Raw genomic sequence first — 19901 nt, 5'->3', positions numbered from 1 at the left:
ATAGGTGTGCCAAAGTGCAGTTCCACACCTGTTCACACGTCACTGTATTTCGCTCTGTGGAATTGAAACGTGTGTATTTTGTAATGGATGCCATCAAACCATATTCAGGACAGTGGAAATTAAAATGTCCTGTGGTGCCTCTCCTGCTTACAGTTGGAGCATTTGACATCCTATACCTTTTTTAAAAAAAATCTCTTCAGCTAATTTGCACACTATTCCCCATCAACTAACAACTTGCTGCTTTGTGTGACATAAAATTAAATATAGAATATATAAAACCAGTCAAGACATGAGACAAGCAAGACAATACACATTTCATCAATCTTTAGTTCCTAGAATTTTTTTCTTTCGGATCTTGCTACAGCTTTACATGGCGTGGTTTCCCTGCTAACAAATAGAACCCAAAACTGGTGTGGTTTCTCGATCTGATTACGTCTATTTTGTCACTGTCTGCTAGATAAAATAGGCCTTTCTAATACTGCACTTTAGGCCTACTACAAGCCAAAAGTTTTATATTAGGAAATTGTTTCACATTTCATTCATACGCCCCAGTTTCTCAAGCGTGAGATCATAAAGTAGTAGTATGAAATTTTTATACAAACTTGGAATCGTCATTGTTCCATAATTCGTGTGATGTCCCAATTTCTTCTCCTTCCCCGTTCTAACAAACAATATTGTCTTCACTAGTTCTGTATCTATTCCTGCCAGTGTCAAAGCTTATTCGCCGGTCAACTTTACTAACTCTGCCAGAATCACCAGTTTAGTTATCCCAAAATTATTCTCCGGTTAGGCACTGTTACGTGTTAGTACAATGCGTTTTCCGTGCTACTTCCAGACTAGACCTTAAAGTGGCTGCTAGCCAGAGACTGTACAACTGGCCCTTGCTAGTATAGCGATCTGGCCAAAAATTTTCTGTAAAAATTTAATTTTCTTAGATACATTGAGAAGATAATACATACTGAATCTATGGATTTTGCTGGTAACCTTAACAAAACTCATCATTCGCAAACCCAATCAACCACACAATCTGACCGCAGTTGGCATTCATCCGTTCGGCCATACTCCCCTCAGCTCATATAGCCCCTTTAGTCTGTAGGAAAGTTTGTTTCTACATGTGACGAGGATTCCCTGACAGACACATCATGTACACTATGCACACATTCAAAATTCAACTTACAATTCATTCAGTAATCAACTTAGCATCTAGCTGCTTGCTGCGACTGCTTACACAGCCAACAGTCTGTAGCCAGAAGCGGGAGAAGGTATTACTAAACTGCACATACGCATGATCCTGCCCGTAACTGCTAAAACGAACCTAATGTAAACAGATGTAACGTCACGCTCATCGGAGGCAATTTGTTGTTACAAAGCATTGCATAGTCTTCCTAAAGCCTTTGACAATTTGCTGTTGGCAGACACTTGTATGAGCACTGCTATATGTGGCACATTTCCTCTGCAATTTCAGTTATTTTCATTTTTTTCTCTGCAGTAGCAGGTTACAGTAATATCCTTTGTATGATTATCAGTTCTTACCAGCCAAAAGTCCAAAAGTTTAACTGGAAACAAAAACGATGAAAAATTCCCGGAATTCTAAAAATCCCAGGTTCTTCCCTGTTTTCACCCAGATGAAAAAATTCCCGGGATTTTCCCGGATCACCCAGTTGTCCCAGGTCGTATACACCCTGTCACTACCACACAGGTTGCCATGTGCTCTCCAGTGGATAGACGGGAGAAGGCCACGACTGCAAACTGAGAAATCAATGGCCGAATATGTGCTATGTGCCAAACTGAAATGTGTGGCGGCCCCAGTATTGAAGAGGCAGAGGTCGAGTTGTGACAGTAAATCTTCAACATCTCTGTCTTGGCCAGTAAGAACTGTGCCACCCCACAATGGGTTACGAGCGTTAAAATCTCCCAAAAGTAGGAAAGATTTAGGGAGTTGATCAATCACTGCAGCCAATGCGTTCAGGGATACCGCACCATCTGGAGGAAGATATACACTGCAGACAGTTATTTCCTGCATCGTCCATACCCTGCCCTGATAGCCACAGCTTCAAGAAGAGTTTGAAGGGGCACAGGTTCACTGCATACTGAGTTCAGGACAGAGATACAAACGCTATTATAGTTGCTATGGTTCCTGTAATATCCCTTATAGCCACAGAGAGCAGTGGTCTGCAGTGCCGCGAACCAGGTTTCCTGGAGGCAATGCAGAAAGCAGGTGTAGAGCTTAACAGTTGCCATAGCTCAGCCAGGTGGTTGGAAAAAAAGCACCACAATTCCACTGGAGGAAGTGCACAAGGAGGCAGGTGATGTCTCAGGGTCACCTGCTGCCTCCACCTGAGTATAGCCATTTCTGTGGTGGCTGAGGCATCTATGAGGTGCAGGTCCGAAGGGAACACTAAGATCTCCAATGCATCCTCAGATGCAGAATTGATAAGGAGTGGTAGTGTTTGGGTCACCAGAGGTTCCTATTTCTTAGCAGACTACTACTTAGTTCTGCTTCTCTTTAGGGGCACGGAGGAAGACCGTGAAGCTCTTTGTCCAGCAGCTTTCGGCTCCTTAAGCCATTGGCGAGTGTCCGCCGTAGCATTATGGAGACATTGGGAGAGAGGGCCCCAAGGGACTCTTTCTGTAGGAGAGGAGCCAGAGGAGGCTGTTGCTTCTCCAGCAGGGGGGAGGGGCCAATGTCCCCTGTGTCTGTGGTGGTGGGGGGGGGGGGGGGGGCCTTGCTCCCAAAGTACCAAAGTAAGTGCTTTGGTAGCAACAGAGGAATATTTACCCCCTACCACCAAGGGGGCATATGCATTCTGGTGGCCTGGAGGGGCCACTTTTTGTGGCACAGAATGAGGAACCACTGGCACTTGGGAGACAAATATGGCTCTCCGTTCTGTAGCTCTATGTTCCTCCCATAGTGTAGCGAGGGAGGGAAACGATTTAGGGTCATACCTGTTGGCATTGTATTCTATCTTGTCCTTACAGACTGCCAGTGCTGTATGGTCACCGCTTCATTGCAGTTCATCCGCCCTGATGCCACCCACTCCAATCAGGGGCTCTCCCCACAGGCACCCCCAGCCACAGCAAAGGCCAACTGGCATGATGGCCATTGCCTCAAGTCCTGATGCCCCAGGAAGACCGGTATCTACTCCTTGGCATTCATGAGGAGTTTACAGCTCAGGTATCAGAAGTGCAATCCCTGTGTTGTCAGGGGGCTACCACCAAATGGGTACACGATGGCCCCACCACAACGGACTGGGTACACCATGCTGGATATTGGGTGCAGAGAAATCCAATAGTGTCATGGGGGCAAAAGAGGACAGGAGACAACAGAAGAAGATGAGATACCACGGAAAGAGTCCTCGCCCAAATAGTTTAATCGGCAGTGGAGATGCAAAGCCATGACAAGAGATTCAGGAGATCGAATCAAAGGACACTCGCGCACCATGTAAGGCAAGGTGTCCTTCCCCATATGGCCTGCACTTCTGTAGAATTTGGAAAGTGGCAGGTCAAACCATAAAATGGGACCTGAACTTCTGTGCGAGACTCCTTTTAGTCACAGGGATACCTCGGGCCTATTCTAACCCCCGGACCTGCAGGGGGAAGGAAAGAATAGCAAGGTGATAGACATGCAGCACGGAAAGGGAAGTAGCACCACAAAGGCTGGGAGCCCGCGATTGCCAAGCATGTACTCAACGAAGAGTGGTGAGCCCTTGGGTGGGAGGGTCAATCAATCAACTTCACAAGTAATTATTTCGGGCCCAGCTGCCTGCTTCCTTTACAAAATGTATGAGAAATTTGCAGTGAAAGGTATTTTATATTCCAAGTGAGTAACTGGCCCCTCTTTTCTGGATTTCTTTGATTGCATGTTTTATTTTTACAACTTTTTGATTTGGGCAAGAAAAGGCTATACAATCATGTACTGTAAGAGACATTGACAAATGACTAAGTAATAAGTGAATAGTGCAATGTATAAACCAATACCCTCTAATCTCTGAGAATAATCTGCCGTATCAAATACCTTTGCAGTCACTAAGAAGGAAAGAAGGAAGGAGTTAAAATATGTGTAAGGTATTGTCCTATATCTACTTATTCACTTACCATTGTGCAGGACAAATTGTGTAATAAACAAATTGTTTGCAGAGATGACAAGTTTCCTAATAGTTGGCTAACCATTAATTCAGCAGGCAGCCACAAGATAAACAAAAGGCGATATCCTCCTCCTTGTGACTATACAGCAAGGAAGATGCAGCATTCGGGCTCCAGCACCTTCAGACAGTGGCCACATGGGAGAATTGTGCTTACGTGAAAGCGTGTGTTTTCTACTTCAAAGGAAAGACTTTGCGCAAAAGCTTAAAAATTTCAGCAGTCTTTCTCATTGTGCTTGTCCTTCTCTATGGATGAGTAGCAATCATCTGTCCAATAATGTTGCTATTCCACCCTTTCCATTGTTTGATTTTGATCTACACATCTACACTTTAACATGATCAGTCCCATTCCATTCAGTGAAGCCCACTCAAAGTGCCATAAAGTTCTGAATGGAAGAGATTGATGCAGTCCACCAATAACATAATTATGAGAAGAGCAGTAACTATCTAGCCATTCATTATTTCACCACCGAGTGAATACAAAATGGTTACACAGGCCAACAATATGCTGTCCATTACAGATAGCAGCAATGTACCACCTTTTCCACTGCAGATCCTTTCCCTTGCGTAATTACAAACAACATAACACAAACTGAATATTTCTCAGCCATTGTTTATGGCAGTGCATTTTACATAAATGGCACTGAACAGCTGCTAATAAGTATTCAAACTGAAAAATGCCACTGTATACACATGAGCTCTTTGAAGTCCACTCACACAAGGGAACTGGACAGGAAATCCTGACAAGGCAAAGACTGTAAAAGTGAGCAGCACTTGTGGTGGGGGAAGTCACCTTTCCCAGAAGAACACAAACTGCTGTACAGGATGACTACAAACCAATTTCTCCTCTAGCAGCGTAAAACAGCATGCAGACATTTGCACAGAATCTGTCCACATGTGTTTCTTGTGCTCTTATTACTAGTATTACATATCTGTATGCCATGTAGAGTTAATGAACTTTGTGGAAAATAAACACCTCTGGGTCTGGACACTGTGTAGCCAGTGATTCTTGTAGCAAACAGTGAAAGGGTCAGTATAATTGAGTTAAACTCCCTGTAGTTGGTTGTTTAGATGTAGTGAGGCGCAGAGTGCGGAGTATTGCTTGCAAACCTTTCCATTTGCAGACCTACAAAGGAAGGAAGTTCATGACTGCAATATGGCAACCTGCCTCACTTCATGCTTGTACCTTCCACTTCCCCTCCAGCCTGACAGCCTCAAAACATAATTAACCTCATAATACAGTTCTACTGCACTTTATGTGATATGATACAAAAACTTAATATTTGTTCTTAACCTACTGTAACAACACAATTTTATACAATTAAAACATTTTTAATTATTTGCAATTTTCCCACCCCACACAACATGGAAACTATTAGTCCTTGAGACGAAATGAATGGAGCTTTTTTCATACGAAATTTAATGTGGTTTAATTTTTATTAAGATACGTCTTCGCTATCCACATGAGTTCCAAAAGAAATCCATTGGAATTCGATTACTCGATAAATAGTACAATTCTCAAGGCTGTCAATTCAACTAAGTATCTGGGTGTAAAAATGACGAACAACTTCAGTTGGAAAGACCACATAGATAATATTGTGGGGAAAGTGAGCCAAAGGTTGCATTTCATTGGCAGGACACTTAGAAGATGCAACAAGTCCACTAAAGAGACAGTTTACACTACACTCGTCCGTCCTCTGTTAGAATATTGCTGCGCGGTGTGGGATCCTTACCAGGTGGGACTGACAGAGGACATCGAAAGGGTGCAAAAAAAGGGCAGCTCGTTTTGTATTATCACGTAATAGGGGAGAGAGTGTGGCATATATGATACATGAGTTGGGATGGAAGTCATTAAAGCAAAGACATTTTTCGTCGCGGCGAGATCTATTTACGATATTTCAGTCACCAACTTTCTCTTCCGAATGCGAAAATATTTTGTTGAGCCCAACCTACATAGGTAGGAATGATCAACATAAAATAAGAGAAATCAGACCTCAAACAGAAAGGTTTAGGTGTTCTCTTTTTCCGCGCGCTGTTCGGGAGTGGAATGGTAGAGAGATAGTATGATTGTGGTTTGATGAACCCTCTGCCAAGCACTTAAATGTGAATTGCAGAGTAATCATGTAGATGTAGATATAAACGGTGGAAAATTATTCAAGAGAAACCAAAATGATACTTTAATTCCCCCTCCCCCCTCCTGCAAACACCCCACTGATCAGGATTTTTAGTATTTCTTCATGGTACTCCCTCATACCACTACACAAAAAATTGCAACTACATGAATGTTTTCCGCTATTCGCCCTTCCATGGACTTCATTACACATATATACAATGGAGATGGTTGAGCAGATGGATTGACACTACACATACTGCACATTGGCTTTGACCAGGCATGGTGTGTGATGTCATCCATGCAAAAACAGAGATGCGAAGGACAACTGACATTTTACTACTTTTTTTAATGTAGTACACATCTACATTCACACTCTGCGAAACACCGGGAAGTGCATGGCAGAGGGTACATCCCATTGTACCAATTATTTGGGTTTCTTCTCGTTCCATTCACTTGTACAGCATGGTAAGAATGACTGAATGCATCTTTGTTTACTGTAATTATTCTAATCTTATCCTCCCTATCCTCATGTGAGCGAAACATAGGGGGTGATTGTATGTTCCTAGAGTCATTATTTGAAGCTGGTTCATGACAATTTGTTAGGAGATTCTCAGGACAGTTTACATCTATGCTCAAGAGCCTGCCGTTTCAGTTTCTTCATCATCACCGTTAACATTCATCCAAGGGTCAAATAAACCTGTGACCGTATGTGCTGCCCTACACTGCACACGTTCAGTATCCCCTGTTAGTCCTATTTGGTACAGGTCCCACACACTTGGACAATATTCTAGAATGAGTTGCACAGGTGACTAGTAAGTATAATCCTTTGTAGAATGATTGCACTTACCCCAGTATTCTACCAACAAACCAAAGTCTACCACCTGCTTTACCCACAACTGAGCCTACATGATCATTCCATTTCATATCCCTACAAAGTGTTACACACAGGTATTTGCAGGCATTAGCAGATTCCAACTGCAACACAGCTCACATTGACAGAAAGTCATTGAGTAAAACAGAAATGATTTATGATGTTCCCAAGGTAGTGTTATGGGCCCCTTGCTACTCCTTATCTATATAAATGATTTGGGAGACAATCTGAGCATCCATCTTAGATTGTTTACAGATAACGCTGTCATTTATCAGCTAGTAAAGTCATCAGAAGATTAAAACAAATTGCAAAATGATGTACAAGAGATATCTGTATGGTCCGAAAATCAACAATTGACCCTAAATAACTAAAAGTGTTAGGTCATCCACATGAGTGCTAAAAGGAATCCCTTAAACTTCGATTACATGATGAATCAGTCAAATCTAAAGGCTGTAAATTCAACTATACCTAGCAATTACAATTACGAACAACTTAAATTGGAAGGAACACATAGAAAACGTTGTGGGGAAGGCTAACCAAAGATTGTGTTTTATAGGTAGGACACTTAGAAAATTTAACAGATCTACTAAAGAGACTGCCCACACTACACTTGTCCACCATCTTTTAGAATACTGCTTTGCGGTGGGGGATCCTTACCAGATAGGATTGATGGAGTACATCGAAAAAGTTTAAAGAAGGGCAGCACGTCTTGTATTATTGTGAAATACGGGGGAGAGTCCCACTGAAATAATACAGGGGTGCACATCATTAAAACAAAGGTGTTTTTCGTTGCAGTGGAATCTTATGATATTTCAATCGTCAACTTTCTCCTCCGAATGCGAAAATATTTGTTGATGCTGACCTACATAGGAAGAAATGATCACCATAATTAAATAATGGAAATCACAGCACGCGCGGAAAATATAGATGTTCACTTCTTCCGTGTGCCATACAAGACTGGAATAATGGAGAATTGTGAAGGTTGTTCAATGAACCCTATGCCAGGCACTTAAATGTGATTTGCGGAGTATCCATGTGATGTAGATGTGACTCACTGATATTACAGTCAAAGGAGTGTGTGTGTGTGTGTGTGTGTGTGTGTGTGTGTGTGTGTGTGTGTGTGTGTGGTGCATATATTTCTGAACATTTAAAGCAAGTTGCCAATCTTTGCACCACTTTGAAATCTTATCAAGGTCATATTTAATACTTGTGCAGCTTGGTTCAGACAGTACTTCATTATAGATAACTTATCTGCAAAAAGCCTTATGTTACTATTAATATTTTCTCAAATCATTATACAGAACAGCAAAAGGTCCCAACACACTTCTTGAGGCACATCCAAAGTCACTTCTACATCTGACGAATTTCTATCCATGATGAAATGCTGTGTTCTCCCTACCAAAAAGTCATCAATCCAATCACAAATTTCACTTGAAACACCATATGACTGAACTTTTGATAATAAGCACTGGTGTGGTGCCAAGTCAAATGCTTCCCAGAAACTAAGAAATACAGCATTTACCCAACTGCCTTAATAAAAGGCTTTCAGGTTTGTTTGTTTGCAGCACAAAAACAACTGGAGTCATACACACCCAAGTCAAAACTATACAACACAAAGACAGAGGAATTAAAAAATGACTATGCATCAATGCCAATTGACAGAAGAGAAGACAGCTAAAAACAGGGACATGGAGAAAGGGCTACAAAAGACACCATACAGAAACAGAGGTCCAAAACTAAAAATTAAATGGCTTTCGCCATATTGCTTTGGCAGATAAAAAGTAAAACGGGGTTGACAGCCCACACGTCATTTGCTAAAACGGCCAATAACTCAGACGGCAAATCTAAGCGGGAACATGAACAATTCAAAAAATGGGCACTCCATCAGGATGTGGCGGACAGTTAAACTTGTGCGCAATGTGTACAAAGAGGCAGGGGAGGGCCACTTATCAAATGACGATGGCTAAAGAGGCAGTGATAACACGCAACCTAGTTAAATGACCACCTCCCAGCAGGAGAGCCAAGAGGTCATCCAAGCTCCTGGCAGAGGCTTGATAATACGGAGCTTATTCCCACAAAGGGAGGACCAATGGCAATGCCAAAGGGATACCACCTCCTGACAGACAGGAACACAGATCAGTGGAGGGAGTATAGGAACTAGTGGGCTGAGATGAGGACTGCAGCCTCAGCAGCAGCAGCAGCAGCCTCATTTCCTGGCAGACCGCCATGACCAGGAGACCCACATAAACATCACAGTGGCTCCACCAAGAGTGAGCAAGTGACAGTATTCCTGGACCCACTGCATTAAGAGATGGATGGTGTACACTGCAGATAGACTTAGCAGTGTGCCGGAAGCCAGTGTCAAAAGACGTGGGCGCCAATGAAGGCACACCCAACACCATGGTCAGTTCGAGAGCGTGTGCCGGAAGCCAGTATCAAAAGACGTGGGTGCCAATGAAGGCACACCCAATACCGTGGTCAGTTCGAGAGCCAATAGTGTACGAAAAGGTACTAATGGGAAGTTCCATGCGAAGACAGTCAAACTGAAGACGAAAGAGAAAGGCTTGACTAGTGTCCTTAAGAAGCGAATGAAGGCCAAGGTTAACACTGGATGCTTCCGAAGCCAGGGTGGTAAAGGGCTCACACCCACCGGGGAAGTTGCAGGTAATGCGAAGCGAAGCTGCCGGAGCAAGTGCCGAAACAGACTCCAGGAGGTAACAGAAGAGGGACGCACACCAAACTGGTGATCAAAGGCATAATCGAAGGAGGAGGCATAGGATGTGTGGTCACGCACTGCAGACAAACGGCGTGCATACCTTCCAAAGAGAAAGTCACGATGGTAGGAAAATGGTAGTTTAGCAGCTTCAGCATACAGACTCAATTGGGCTAGTGTAAAAGGCACCAATGGCAGAACAGATACCACCATGGTGGATTGTGTTGAGATAGCGTAAGAGGGACAGACATGCAGACGCATAAACAAAGCACCCATAGTCTAGTTTCAGATAGGCAAGAGACTGGTACAAACAGAGGAGCATGGTTCGATCTGCACCCCAGAAAGTACCATTGAGAACACACAGGATACTGAGGGACTACGTACAGCAGGCTGCCAGGTAAGAGACATGGGAGGAGCAAGAGAGTTTCCTATAGCTTTCATGTTGTGAGTTTGTTTCACATCGTCGATGTTTTCAGGATGTGTTGGTCGGCATGGAGGAAGCCATTCTGTTTAAGATACTTCATTATGTTTGGACTCATACGTTATAATATTCTACAACAAATCTATGTCAAAGATATTGAATGGTACTTTTGTGGGTCACTTCTACTACCTTTCTTGTAGACGGATAGTACCTGTGCTTTCTTCAAACTACTGAGCAGTGTTTTTTGTTCGAGATATCTACATTAGATTATAGTTAGAGTGGCTAACTCAGCCACAAATTCAATATAGAATTGTACACCTCTTTCAAGGTTACATTAATCACCTATTCATTGAAGTGTTAAAAACACTTGTATAAATGACCACATATAGCCATGTTTTAACAGAAAAATATTTGTAAACCTAATGAAATTCCACAGCACTGAGTCATCATGAATACAATCAATGTGATAGGCACAAACTAATAAAATAAATGATAACAGAATGAACAAATATTATTTTACATCGAAATTTCCTTTCACAGCTTATCATATAAAAGTGCAGAAAGTTTATCACAAAGATTCATACGTGAATACATTACATATTTGTTGGCCAACTTAACTGTCTTGCTGAGCACTGAATAATGAAGCAAAGGGCTAGAGTTCACATATTCACACCATTCAAAGCCTCACTGCTAACACTTCCACAAAAGCAAAGAAACCTGTGACAAACCAGTCATTTGCAAATCAAATGACCCTAGTCCATTCTAAATAAAACTAAAGGTTAAACAACATAAATTTATTATAGCCACAGTAAATGAAAGTAATATACAGAGGTATTTAGTAAGGACCGGACAGGTTGTTGGCTGTAGCCTTGTTGAAGGTACTACCCTGCTGTTTACCTGCAGTAATTTAGAAAAACCACAGGAAACTTAAATCAGGATGGCCAGGCAAAGCGTGAACTTCCATCCTTCCTCATCCGATGCTCATGTCAAACTCACAACAGTAGGTTATACTTTATGTACAATTCTTCTTAACTACTTGTGTATGTATAGTATAACTCTGCTACTAACGCACAAAATGAAATTTAACTTTCACTGCTTAATATTTCATACTATATTTAACTGCTTGTCAGAATACATAAAAACATTTCTTATTCACCTACAAGTAGCTAGACATGAAACCTCTGGCTAAAGTCTAGCACAGGGCCAGCAGCAGTAACGGCAGTGCTTATCTACTACTCCTAAGTTGACTACATATCCGTTTCATGTAGCCAACAGGGTGATTCTCTGACATAACCAATGAGAGGCCAGAAGAGAGGCAATGCATTTCTAGTGACATAATTGAAATCATTACCCTGTATACTCTTTTTCGGTGTGTTACTGAGTTTCGTGAGATACTTTGTGATTATGGTAGCGAGTGCTATTAAGTGGACTGATTTAAGTCATTTAGCTTTGCATGACAATACATGTGTTGGTGCATGCATCAGATTGTTGACATAAAAACCTATCAAATGTGGCAGTGAAATGATTAAGCAATCGTTCTGCATGAGCACAATGAGTAAATGGGGTCAACAGAAGCGTCCGATCCCACGTGTCTGCTTTGACCCGTGACGTAAGGGTGTTGTGTGTGACGTCATGACGGCGCGGAGTTTGGTCTGCGAGTGTGGCGTGTTTGTAGATGATGTGTTGTGGTTTGTTGTGTTCTCTGGTGGTATGTTCAGGGTTTTCGTTTGTGTGGTGTAATGGGCTCACTTTGCTTTTGCTCATTATCCAGAATTGTTAGAGTGTTAGCTGTGTTTGTAGTGGAATTCGTTTCAGTGAGTTTACGATTTTGTGTGAAGGTTAATTTAGTATTGTTCCCTGTACATCGTGTGGTAATTTTAGTAAAATTAATTGGTTGTTTTTGTTCAGGAATGGATATGACGGATAAAAGTAACAGTGCGCAGGTCAAGGGAAGTGTCCGATCCCAATGTGTGGCTGTGTATGTTGATATTGGTATCGGGAGATGTTTTTGAGCTATATAGGACAAGGGAAGTGTTGGATCCTAATTTATGGGATCGGGAGCTGCTGTTGAGCTATATAGGTCAAGGGAAGTGTCCAATTCCAGATGATATTGTGATGTCGGTATTTTTCGTCGTTTTGTGTGGTTTTGTATGGGGGTGGGTGTCTAAATTTGTTTATATTTAGTCTGCCCCCACCCAAAACCAACCCATTTTCCGCCCTTGTCCCGTTAGTGTCATTAGGCTTTTTGTGGAAAGTGTATGTGTTTGTTTTTTGATGTATTTTCGTCCTTATAACATGTACGTACCGACTTTATATGTGCCATATTGGAATCGTGGTTTATGGTCGTTTCCGCCATATTCGTGACGTCATGGGTCAAAGCAGACGGGTGGGATCGGACACTTCCGTACTTCCAGTAAATGGATCGATTTTTTTAAATTAAATTATTAGAGAAGGTATATGGATCAATGCTTATTTGTAGCAGTCACATTTAGTATATTAATAAATATTGATTGTTTTTGAGCTATATAGGCCAAGGGAAGTGTTGGATCCTAATTTATGAGATCGGGAGCTGCTGTTGAGCTATATAGGTCAAGGGAAGTGTCCGATTCCCAGATGATATTGTGATGTCGGTTTTTTTCGTCGTTTTGTGTGGTTTTGTATGGGGGTGGGTGTCTAAATTTTCTCCCATGACTGATTATAAAACATTGATCCTCTACCTCCTGCTAGAATTTAATTAAAAACATTGACCCATTTACTCAGTGTCCTCATGCAGATCAATTGGGTAGCAACACTAAGCAGAGAAATATTTCACTGCTTTTTTTTAAATCTCATGAATTGTGATGTTGTCTTTAGTTTGCAGATACTAGCACAGTTCAAACAGCTGCAACTCAAAAAAGGAGTGATTAAATTTGTAATTTTTCCACTGAAAGATTCATTGGCTACACCAGCTCTCAACCGAACTGTTGCAGTCCAAACTAACAGACATCAAGCTATACTACAGATTAGTATCACGACTTATCTTTTCCACTGCCAGATTCTTTGGGTTCACCAACTCCAACCTTAATCACATTCCATCCTAACTGAGACCTCTAGCTAAAACAAAGCCATTATTGCAACATTAAGCTGTTCTACTGAGTCACAAGGTAACCACACTCAAATTCTGAACCTCTTCCATAATTTCAAAAAAATACATCTTTTCAGTCCACTACAACCTACTGTCAACAAACTCACTAACAACATCAAACAATTTCCAACTTCAGTACACTATGCAAAATTCCCTACACAGCAAGTCGCTGTCATACAAAACTAGCACTGAAATGAACAGTACGGAGTAACAGGGTGTGTCACAGTACTTGTCAATAGGTGATTAGGATCGCAAATAGTTTGTTCTCCCAGAAATCAAAGCTACCTATAAAACCACTTACAAAACACTTCCATACATCAAAATCAAACATGAAACAGAATCAACAGATAAAAATAATTGCAAAAATAAGGAAAAAAAAATCACCATTTCAAGAACAAATCTGACACTTCCTTTGGCACACACATTATTCCCCACTTTCCAAAGTCTAAATGACTCTGTAGCACTGAAATTCCTCTTTCCCTCAACCAACAAGGCTTTTCATTGCCCCAATACCCTTCAATTGTATGTGTGCAGGTCCATTTGTCCCTAATTCCTACAGAATGATTCACAGCCAAATGCATGAAGTCAATTCATCTAATCCCTTGTAACTAGTCCGCCCCCCCCCCTTGACATTAAGATTGACCCATCTGTTATATAATTTTTTATTAACATAGTACAAGCTATCCTGTCTAACTGCCTTAAAAATCATATCCGGAAAAAGAGTGACTGCCTGAAACAACTGCTCTCCACAACTATCTTCCAACAACATCATGCCCTCTACCACCTACACTTTTTTTTCTTCAAAATTACATTCATCAGTTTCTATAACAACCCAGGCTAACAATTTTTTTGCCCCTTTTCGTAGCAAAATCTCTTCCCGGTAAAACGAATACAATTTATCTCATGAGTAGAAAGTCAAGCACGAGATCTTAAAAAATTAAGAAAGTAATACAACAGTTTTCCTAGGAAGCCTTGATTTCTCCGTTTCTGATAAACATTAAAAATTAACGAATTACTTTCCGCATAACCCATAGAGATTACGATAGATAGAATGTTCTGTTACGCAGAAATTCAATTCAAAATATGCGCAAAAACGTGACGTCACAGCAGCCATAATGTCACAGATCAGGTAAGAAATCAATACCCAGAGCCGGCGGCACAAAAATCATTAACATCACGTTATAATGGCCACATTGTTTACAGCGTTTGTTGCATATCTCCTATGTCACTGGTCACATACGACATTAATTCAACATTTTCAATTTTTTTCAAAAATAATGGGAATAAGAGGTCATTGTGCACAACTACGTATTTACATGTTAAAGAAACGAGAAATTCTACAACAATCTTGCGATCATCTAGGACAGCTGTACTGATATTTAATTAAGCATCTAACTACGAAACCCGCTATAATATGGGCAGGAAACCTTGTTATGACATGTAACGAATACAACGTTGCCAAGAGGCACATATATAATATCAAGCCGTTGCCATGGCTTTGCACATAAATGAATGAGAACGTGATGACAAACTTTTAACACAATATCTCTATGCTATTTTATTTACTAAAGTAGTAAATCTTCACTCACCGGATGGAAAGGCCCTAATATTTGCTTTCCAGCATAACTTTTGAAATTTTCGTTATCAATGTGTGTAATCATCAATCTCGGTCCCTTACTATCAAAGGAACATACTGGTTTTGGACCAGGTGGGATGTAAATGTCACCGAGTCTGATACCTCCCTCTTCATCCGAAGAGTCGTCACTGTCACTACCCTTCTCACTATCATTTTCGATTTCTTCTTCCGTTGTCTTGCAAACTTTATCAGAAGACATTTTTCAGCTACCAATAACTGAAGCGGTATTAACCTGTCACCTCAATCCGAACCCACCTACATTCAACGGCTAACTAGTCAAATACAATGGCGCTCTCGCGGGAAAATTTTTGTTATGGGCCAAAGATATTCAAATGATGAAGACACGCGAAAAATATCGAAGTCGTACGGAAAAATCACATGAAGATCGATTTAGAGCCGAGTGAACAGAACGGAAAGAAACGTTAAACCACTCCTTAAGGCGGCATTCATACAGTTCGTCAACGAAACAGAATGGTACGTGAAGAAACTTTTCACATTTATATTGTCCAGGAGGACAGTGGCGTCGTCTGGTAACATCGGAGGGTAACACGTTCTAGCTGCGCCCACTCGTCGTCTTCTTTGTATTTGGGACACATTGCAAAGGTTTCCATGACGTCTTCTATACTTTTGTACTGTAGTCTTCTTGTGAAAACCATTTATTTGCCAAGACCGCTATGCTAACACAATTACTGGTTTACTAGTTTCGCCAATATGTTTTGCCATCTCCAGATCTACAGGGTGAGTGACTAACTATGGCCACCTAGAATAACTCCGAAACTACGATAGAAGCTGAAAAGTTTGTGGGACAGAAGTTGCATAGGACAACGGGGGCCATAATATGACGTTGGTTTTTTGTTGCTAAGTGGGGTAGCGTCAGAGCTATGAAGGTCAGCTTCGCTTTTTTTTATGGGATGCTATAGTCTGGTACTTATTTTCTGATAGTGACTATCGAGACGAATCCAATTATGTGTAACAGCAAGGTCTTTGAAGTCAACGAAGGTGAAAAAGGTGACATGCATGTCCATTTACAGAAGGTGTTGGAAGTGGTGACCATTGGTATCAACACAATGCTGCAATCCTCTTATCATGGATTGAGTGGTATTCCTTATCAGTTATAACTCTCACTCGTGTATCGTGCAAATATTAAATATTCGCCGAATACGGCCTATCCATCTAACATGCCAGTGACATGTAAACACCATTCGCTGGTTTTGCAATACAACACTAATGGGAACAGTAAGATTAGTATCGTCGAATCAAGCGAATGTGAATGATGCTTCTCATTTCCATAGAATGCCAACGAAATTCAGTGAGAGCTAGAGAGTTACACGCTGAAAGATATCCTCGATGTACTCACCCTACACATCCTACATTTAAATTGAGAACAATTGGATCTTTAATGCATTGGAAACATAAATGGCAAAGGAAAGTTACTAACGAGGAAACGGAAATTGGTACTCTAGCCACTGTGGCTCGAAATCCTTGTGTTAGTTTGCGTCAAATCGCAAGGGAATCTGGCATGAACCAGAGTAGTGTTGTTCATGTTCTCCATCGCCATAAATATCATCCTTACCATATCAGTCTCCACCAAGAAGTAACTGGTACGGATTTTATGCGTCACATTGAATTCTGCCAATGAGCTCAACTTCAGATTTAAAGGAATGACATATTTATTAATTTGATTTTATTTACTGACGAGGCTACATTAACGAACCATGGAAAAGTTAATTTGCATAACAAGCATAATTGGGTAACTGAAAATCCATGTTGGCTGCAGCAAGTTGCACACCAAAAACCGTGGTCGGTGAATGTATGGTGTGGGTTTCTGGAGGACAGAATTATAGGCCCCTATTCCATCGATGGCTATCTTAATGGTAGGAAGTACAACACATTCCTGCAAGAAACATTAGGTCTGTTATTGGAAGAAATACCATTAAGAACAAGGAACAGAATGTGGTATCAACATGATGGGTGTCCGGCACATTTTTCACTGATGGCTAGAAATGAGTTGCAGAGACAATTCCCAAATCGTTGGATTGGATACGGAGGAGATGTGTCATGGCCAGCTCATTCGCCAGACTTGACGCCTCTGGATTTTTTCTTGTGGGGGTTCGCAAAAGACATTGTTTATAAAGACATTCCAACTACACCTGAAGATATGCGAGAGAGAATTGTCAGAGAATATGCTTCGATAAGTGCCAAAGTGATAAGGAATACCACTCAATCCATGATAAGAAGATTGCAGCACTGCATTAATACCAACGGTCATCACTTCGAACACCTTCTGTAAATGGACTGTCATGCCACCTTTGTGACCTTCGTTGAGTTTCAAAGACGTTACTGTTACACATTATTGGATTCTTCTCGATAGCCACTATCAGAAAATATGTACCAAACTATAGCATCCCGTTAAAAAAAAAAGAAAGAAAAGAAAAAAAAGAAACAAAGTTGACCTTCATAGCCTGATATGGCACTAGCATCGCAGCCGGCCGGTGTGGCCGAGTAGTTCTAGGTGCTTCAGTCTGGAACCGCGCGACCGCTACTGTCGCAGGTTCGAATCCTACCTTGGGCATGGATGTGTGTGATGTCCTTAGGTTAGTTAGATTTAAGTAGTTCTGAGTTCTAGGGGACTGATGACCACAGAAGTTAAGTCCCATAGTGCTCAGAGCCATTTGACCTTCATATCTCTGACGTGACCACATCTAACAACTAAAAGCCAATGTCGTATTATAGCCCCTGTTGTCCCACACAACTTTTGTCTTACAAACTTCTCAGCTCCTATCATACTTTCGGAGTTATTTTTGGTGGCAATAGTTAGTGATTCACCCTGTATAAATAGAAACTATGCCGTGTTACAGGCTTACAGTATAGGCAACTGTGTAAAGTGGCCTATGCTTGCAGTTATATAAAAAAGGTAATAGGGAATACACTGCAGCTTAATGACAAAAGTTACATATCCATAAAAATGAGCTGCGGTAGTTACATCATACAGTGCTTCAACTACACTTTTGCATTAGGTCTACACGATATAATGTAAAATAATATTTCTCATGAAATACCATTGATATGGTCAGATGCAATCAACAGCCAAATATAATAATGAATATCACTAATAAGTGAAATTTAAACAAAAATAAATAAAAATACCACAAGGAAGTCGAGGCATTACAATGACATGCCAGATGTGCTATTATAGTGTATGTACAACTTGGAGTACAAATAGTATGAACAAGACAGATGCAACATCTTGCCTTTTTGTAATATAATGACTTATTGGCTGTGGAACAGTAAACGACAACTGGATTTGGAGTATAACGGAAGACAGTGCTAAAGGGTACCACCAGGTTGCGGTTTTCACTGCATGACGTCAATTACAACTAACGTAACAGGGTCATATTTATGTTTAACATTGGAATTGACAGAAAGAACGTAACATCAAAGTAGTGTACTCCAAGGAATCCCAACAGAAAACTTTACACGAATTGTATATAAATGAGACACAGCATCAGCAAAGTATCATGGGTAGCCAGCTGAGACATGAGATAAAAAATGGAAAATATTGTGATGTAACAATGACATTAACAGATTTATGTCATATAATATGTGTAATAGAATAAGCTTTAGGAAAAAACTACACAGTCGACATTTACAGAATTATGAAATAGGATTTGACCTTTTTGGTCGATTTTGCTGAAAGCAAAGATGACAGTTAAAGCTAATGCAACAGGAACTGTTAAACAAGCCCCTGAACAATGTAGTATAGCAATGTAAAATATAATTCATGTATAAAGGATTTTTACTAATTGCATGTACCAGTATAAAACTACAAACAAAATATACCTTTCATTTTTTTAAGTTTTATCCATACATCAACACGCCATTACTGTATGAGTAAAATTGTAGTTGGTTTATAACCATTACACACTATTTCTGAAATACATAGGCCTATTTATGAGGGAAGTTAATAGAAGTTACACTTATCTGCTGAATATGTTATTTAACTGCAGTGACATCTTATTTTCACATCCTGAATCAGTTGGCAGGAACAGCAAAATACTTTTTTTATTTACTTGTCGTATTGTATCTGTGCTGTACTTGTGGGTTTATGAACTACATATATATCAGTACACTGCATTGAAAATATTATTTTATTCTTATTGTCATAAGATGTATGCAACTAAAAATGTTTTATTAATACTTAAATGCAATGTAGATCACAAGATTATGTTCCTGTAGTGTGCTGAACATTAAGACGAAACTGGAGTGACACTTCCAAGCTTGACGCCTAGGTCCTAAATCAAATCCCAACACAGTACTAATGGTAAAACTGAATGGAGAACACTGGTATAATACTTGAAGCAACGATATATCACTGTCATACGTAAAATAAAGTAGACTTTCTAAATAACAAGGAAATAAATACTAAAGTTTACGAAACTGGATGTGCAGCTAATGGTTGCCATAACTCGGCTATTAGTTTTTTGGTTATTGACAATCGATCGTATTTGTCGTGATAATATTGGTACTGGAACTATTGTTATAATAAGCCTTGGCCCACTGCACTGTTATGATGTTGGTCAAGGTCTAGGACAGAATACTCAAGCTACAAGGCCTCTTAACCATGTAACAAACAAAATGATATTAAAAATCTTCAAAAGACAGTGGAGTGGTAAGACAGTTGTAAAGCATATGGGCATAGGCTTCCCCAGGAATAGCACACAAAGCAGTACAGCCCTAGAAAGTGTAAAGGGTCAAAATGATTATTTTGGAAACTTGTAGAATGTTTTAGAGGAGAAAATGAGATGGAAATTTGTGTTTAATGTCTTGTCAATAACTAGGTATTAGAGATGGAGTACACACTCGTATTAGGGTATTACGAGG

At 40.5% G+C, this 19901-nt stretch overlaps 1 protein-coding gene across 1 annotated transcript in view; it reads right to left on the bottom strand.

The window, feature by feature from the left end:
• The window catches only part of LOC124721169 (structural maintenance of chromosomes protein 4-like), a 249531-nt gene extending 234218 nt beyond the window's left edge, over positions 1-15313 (bottom strand). The window contains exon 1 of the mRNA XM_047246005.1: positions 14974-15313. Within this exon, the coding sequence (XP_047101961.1) occupies positions 14974-15219 (246 nt within the window). The 5' untranslated portion in view covers positions 15220-15313. The remainder of the gene's footprint in view (positions 1-14973) is intronic.
• Positions 15314-19901: the final 4588 nt, after the last annotated feature.

This window comes from Schistocerca piceifrons, chromosome X (assembly GCF_021461385.2).
Source record: "Schistocerca piceifrons isolate TAMUIC-IGC-003096 chromosome X, iqSchPice1.1, whole genome shotgun sequence".
Classification (NCBI taxonomy): Eukaryota; Metazoa; Arthropoda; class Insecta; order Orthoptera; family Acrididae; genus Schistocerca; species Schistocerca piceifrons.
Note: the sequence above shows the minus strand (reverse complement) of the source record. Positions and strands in the feature narration are given on the sequence as shown.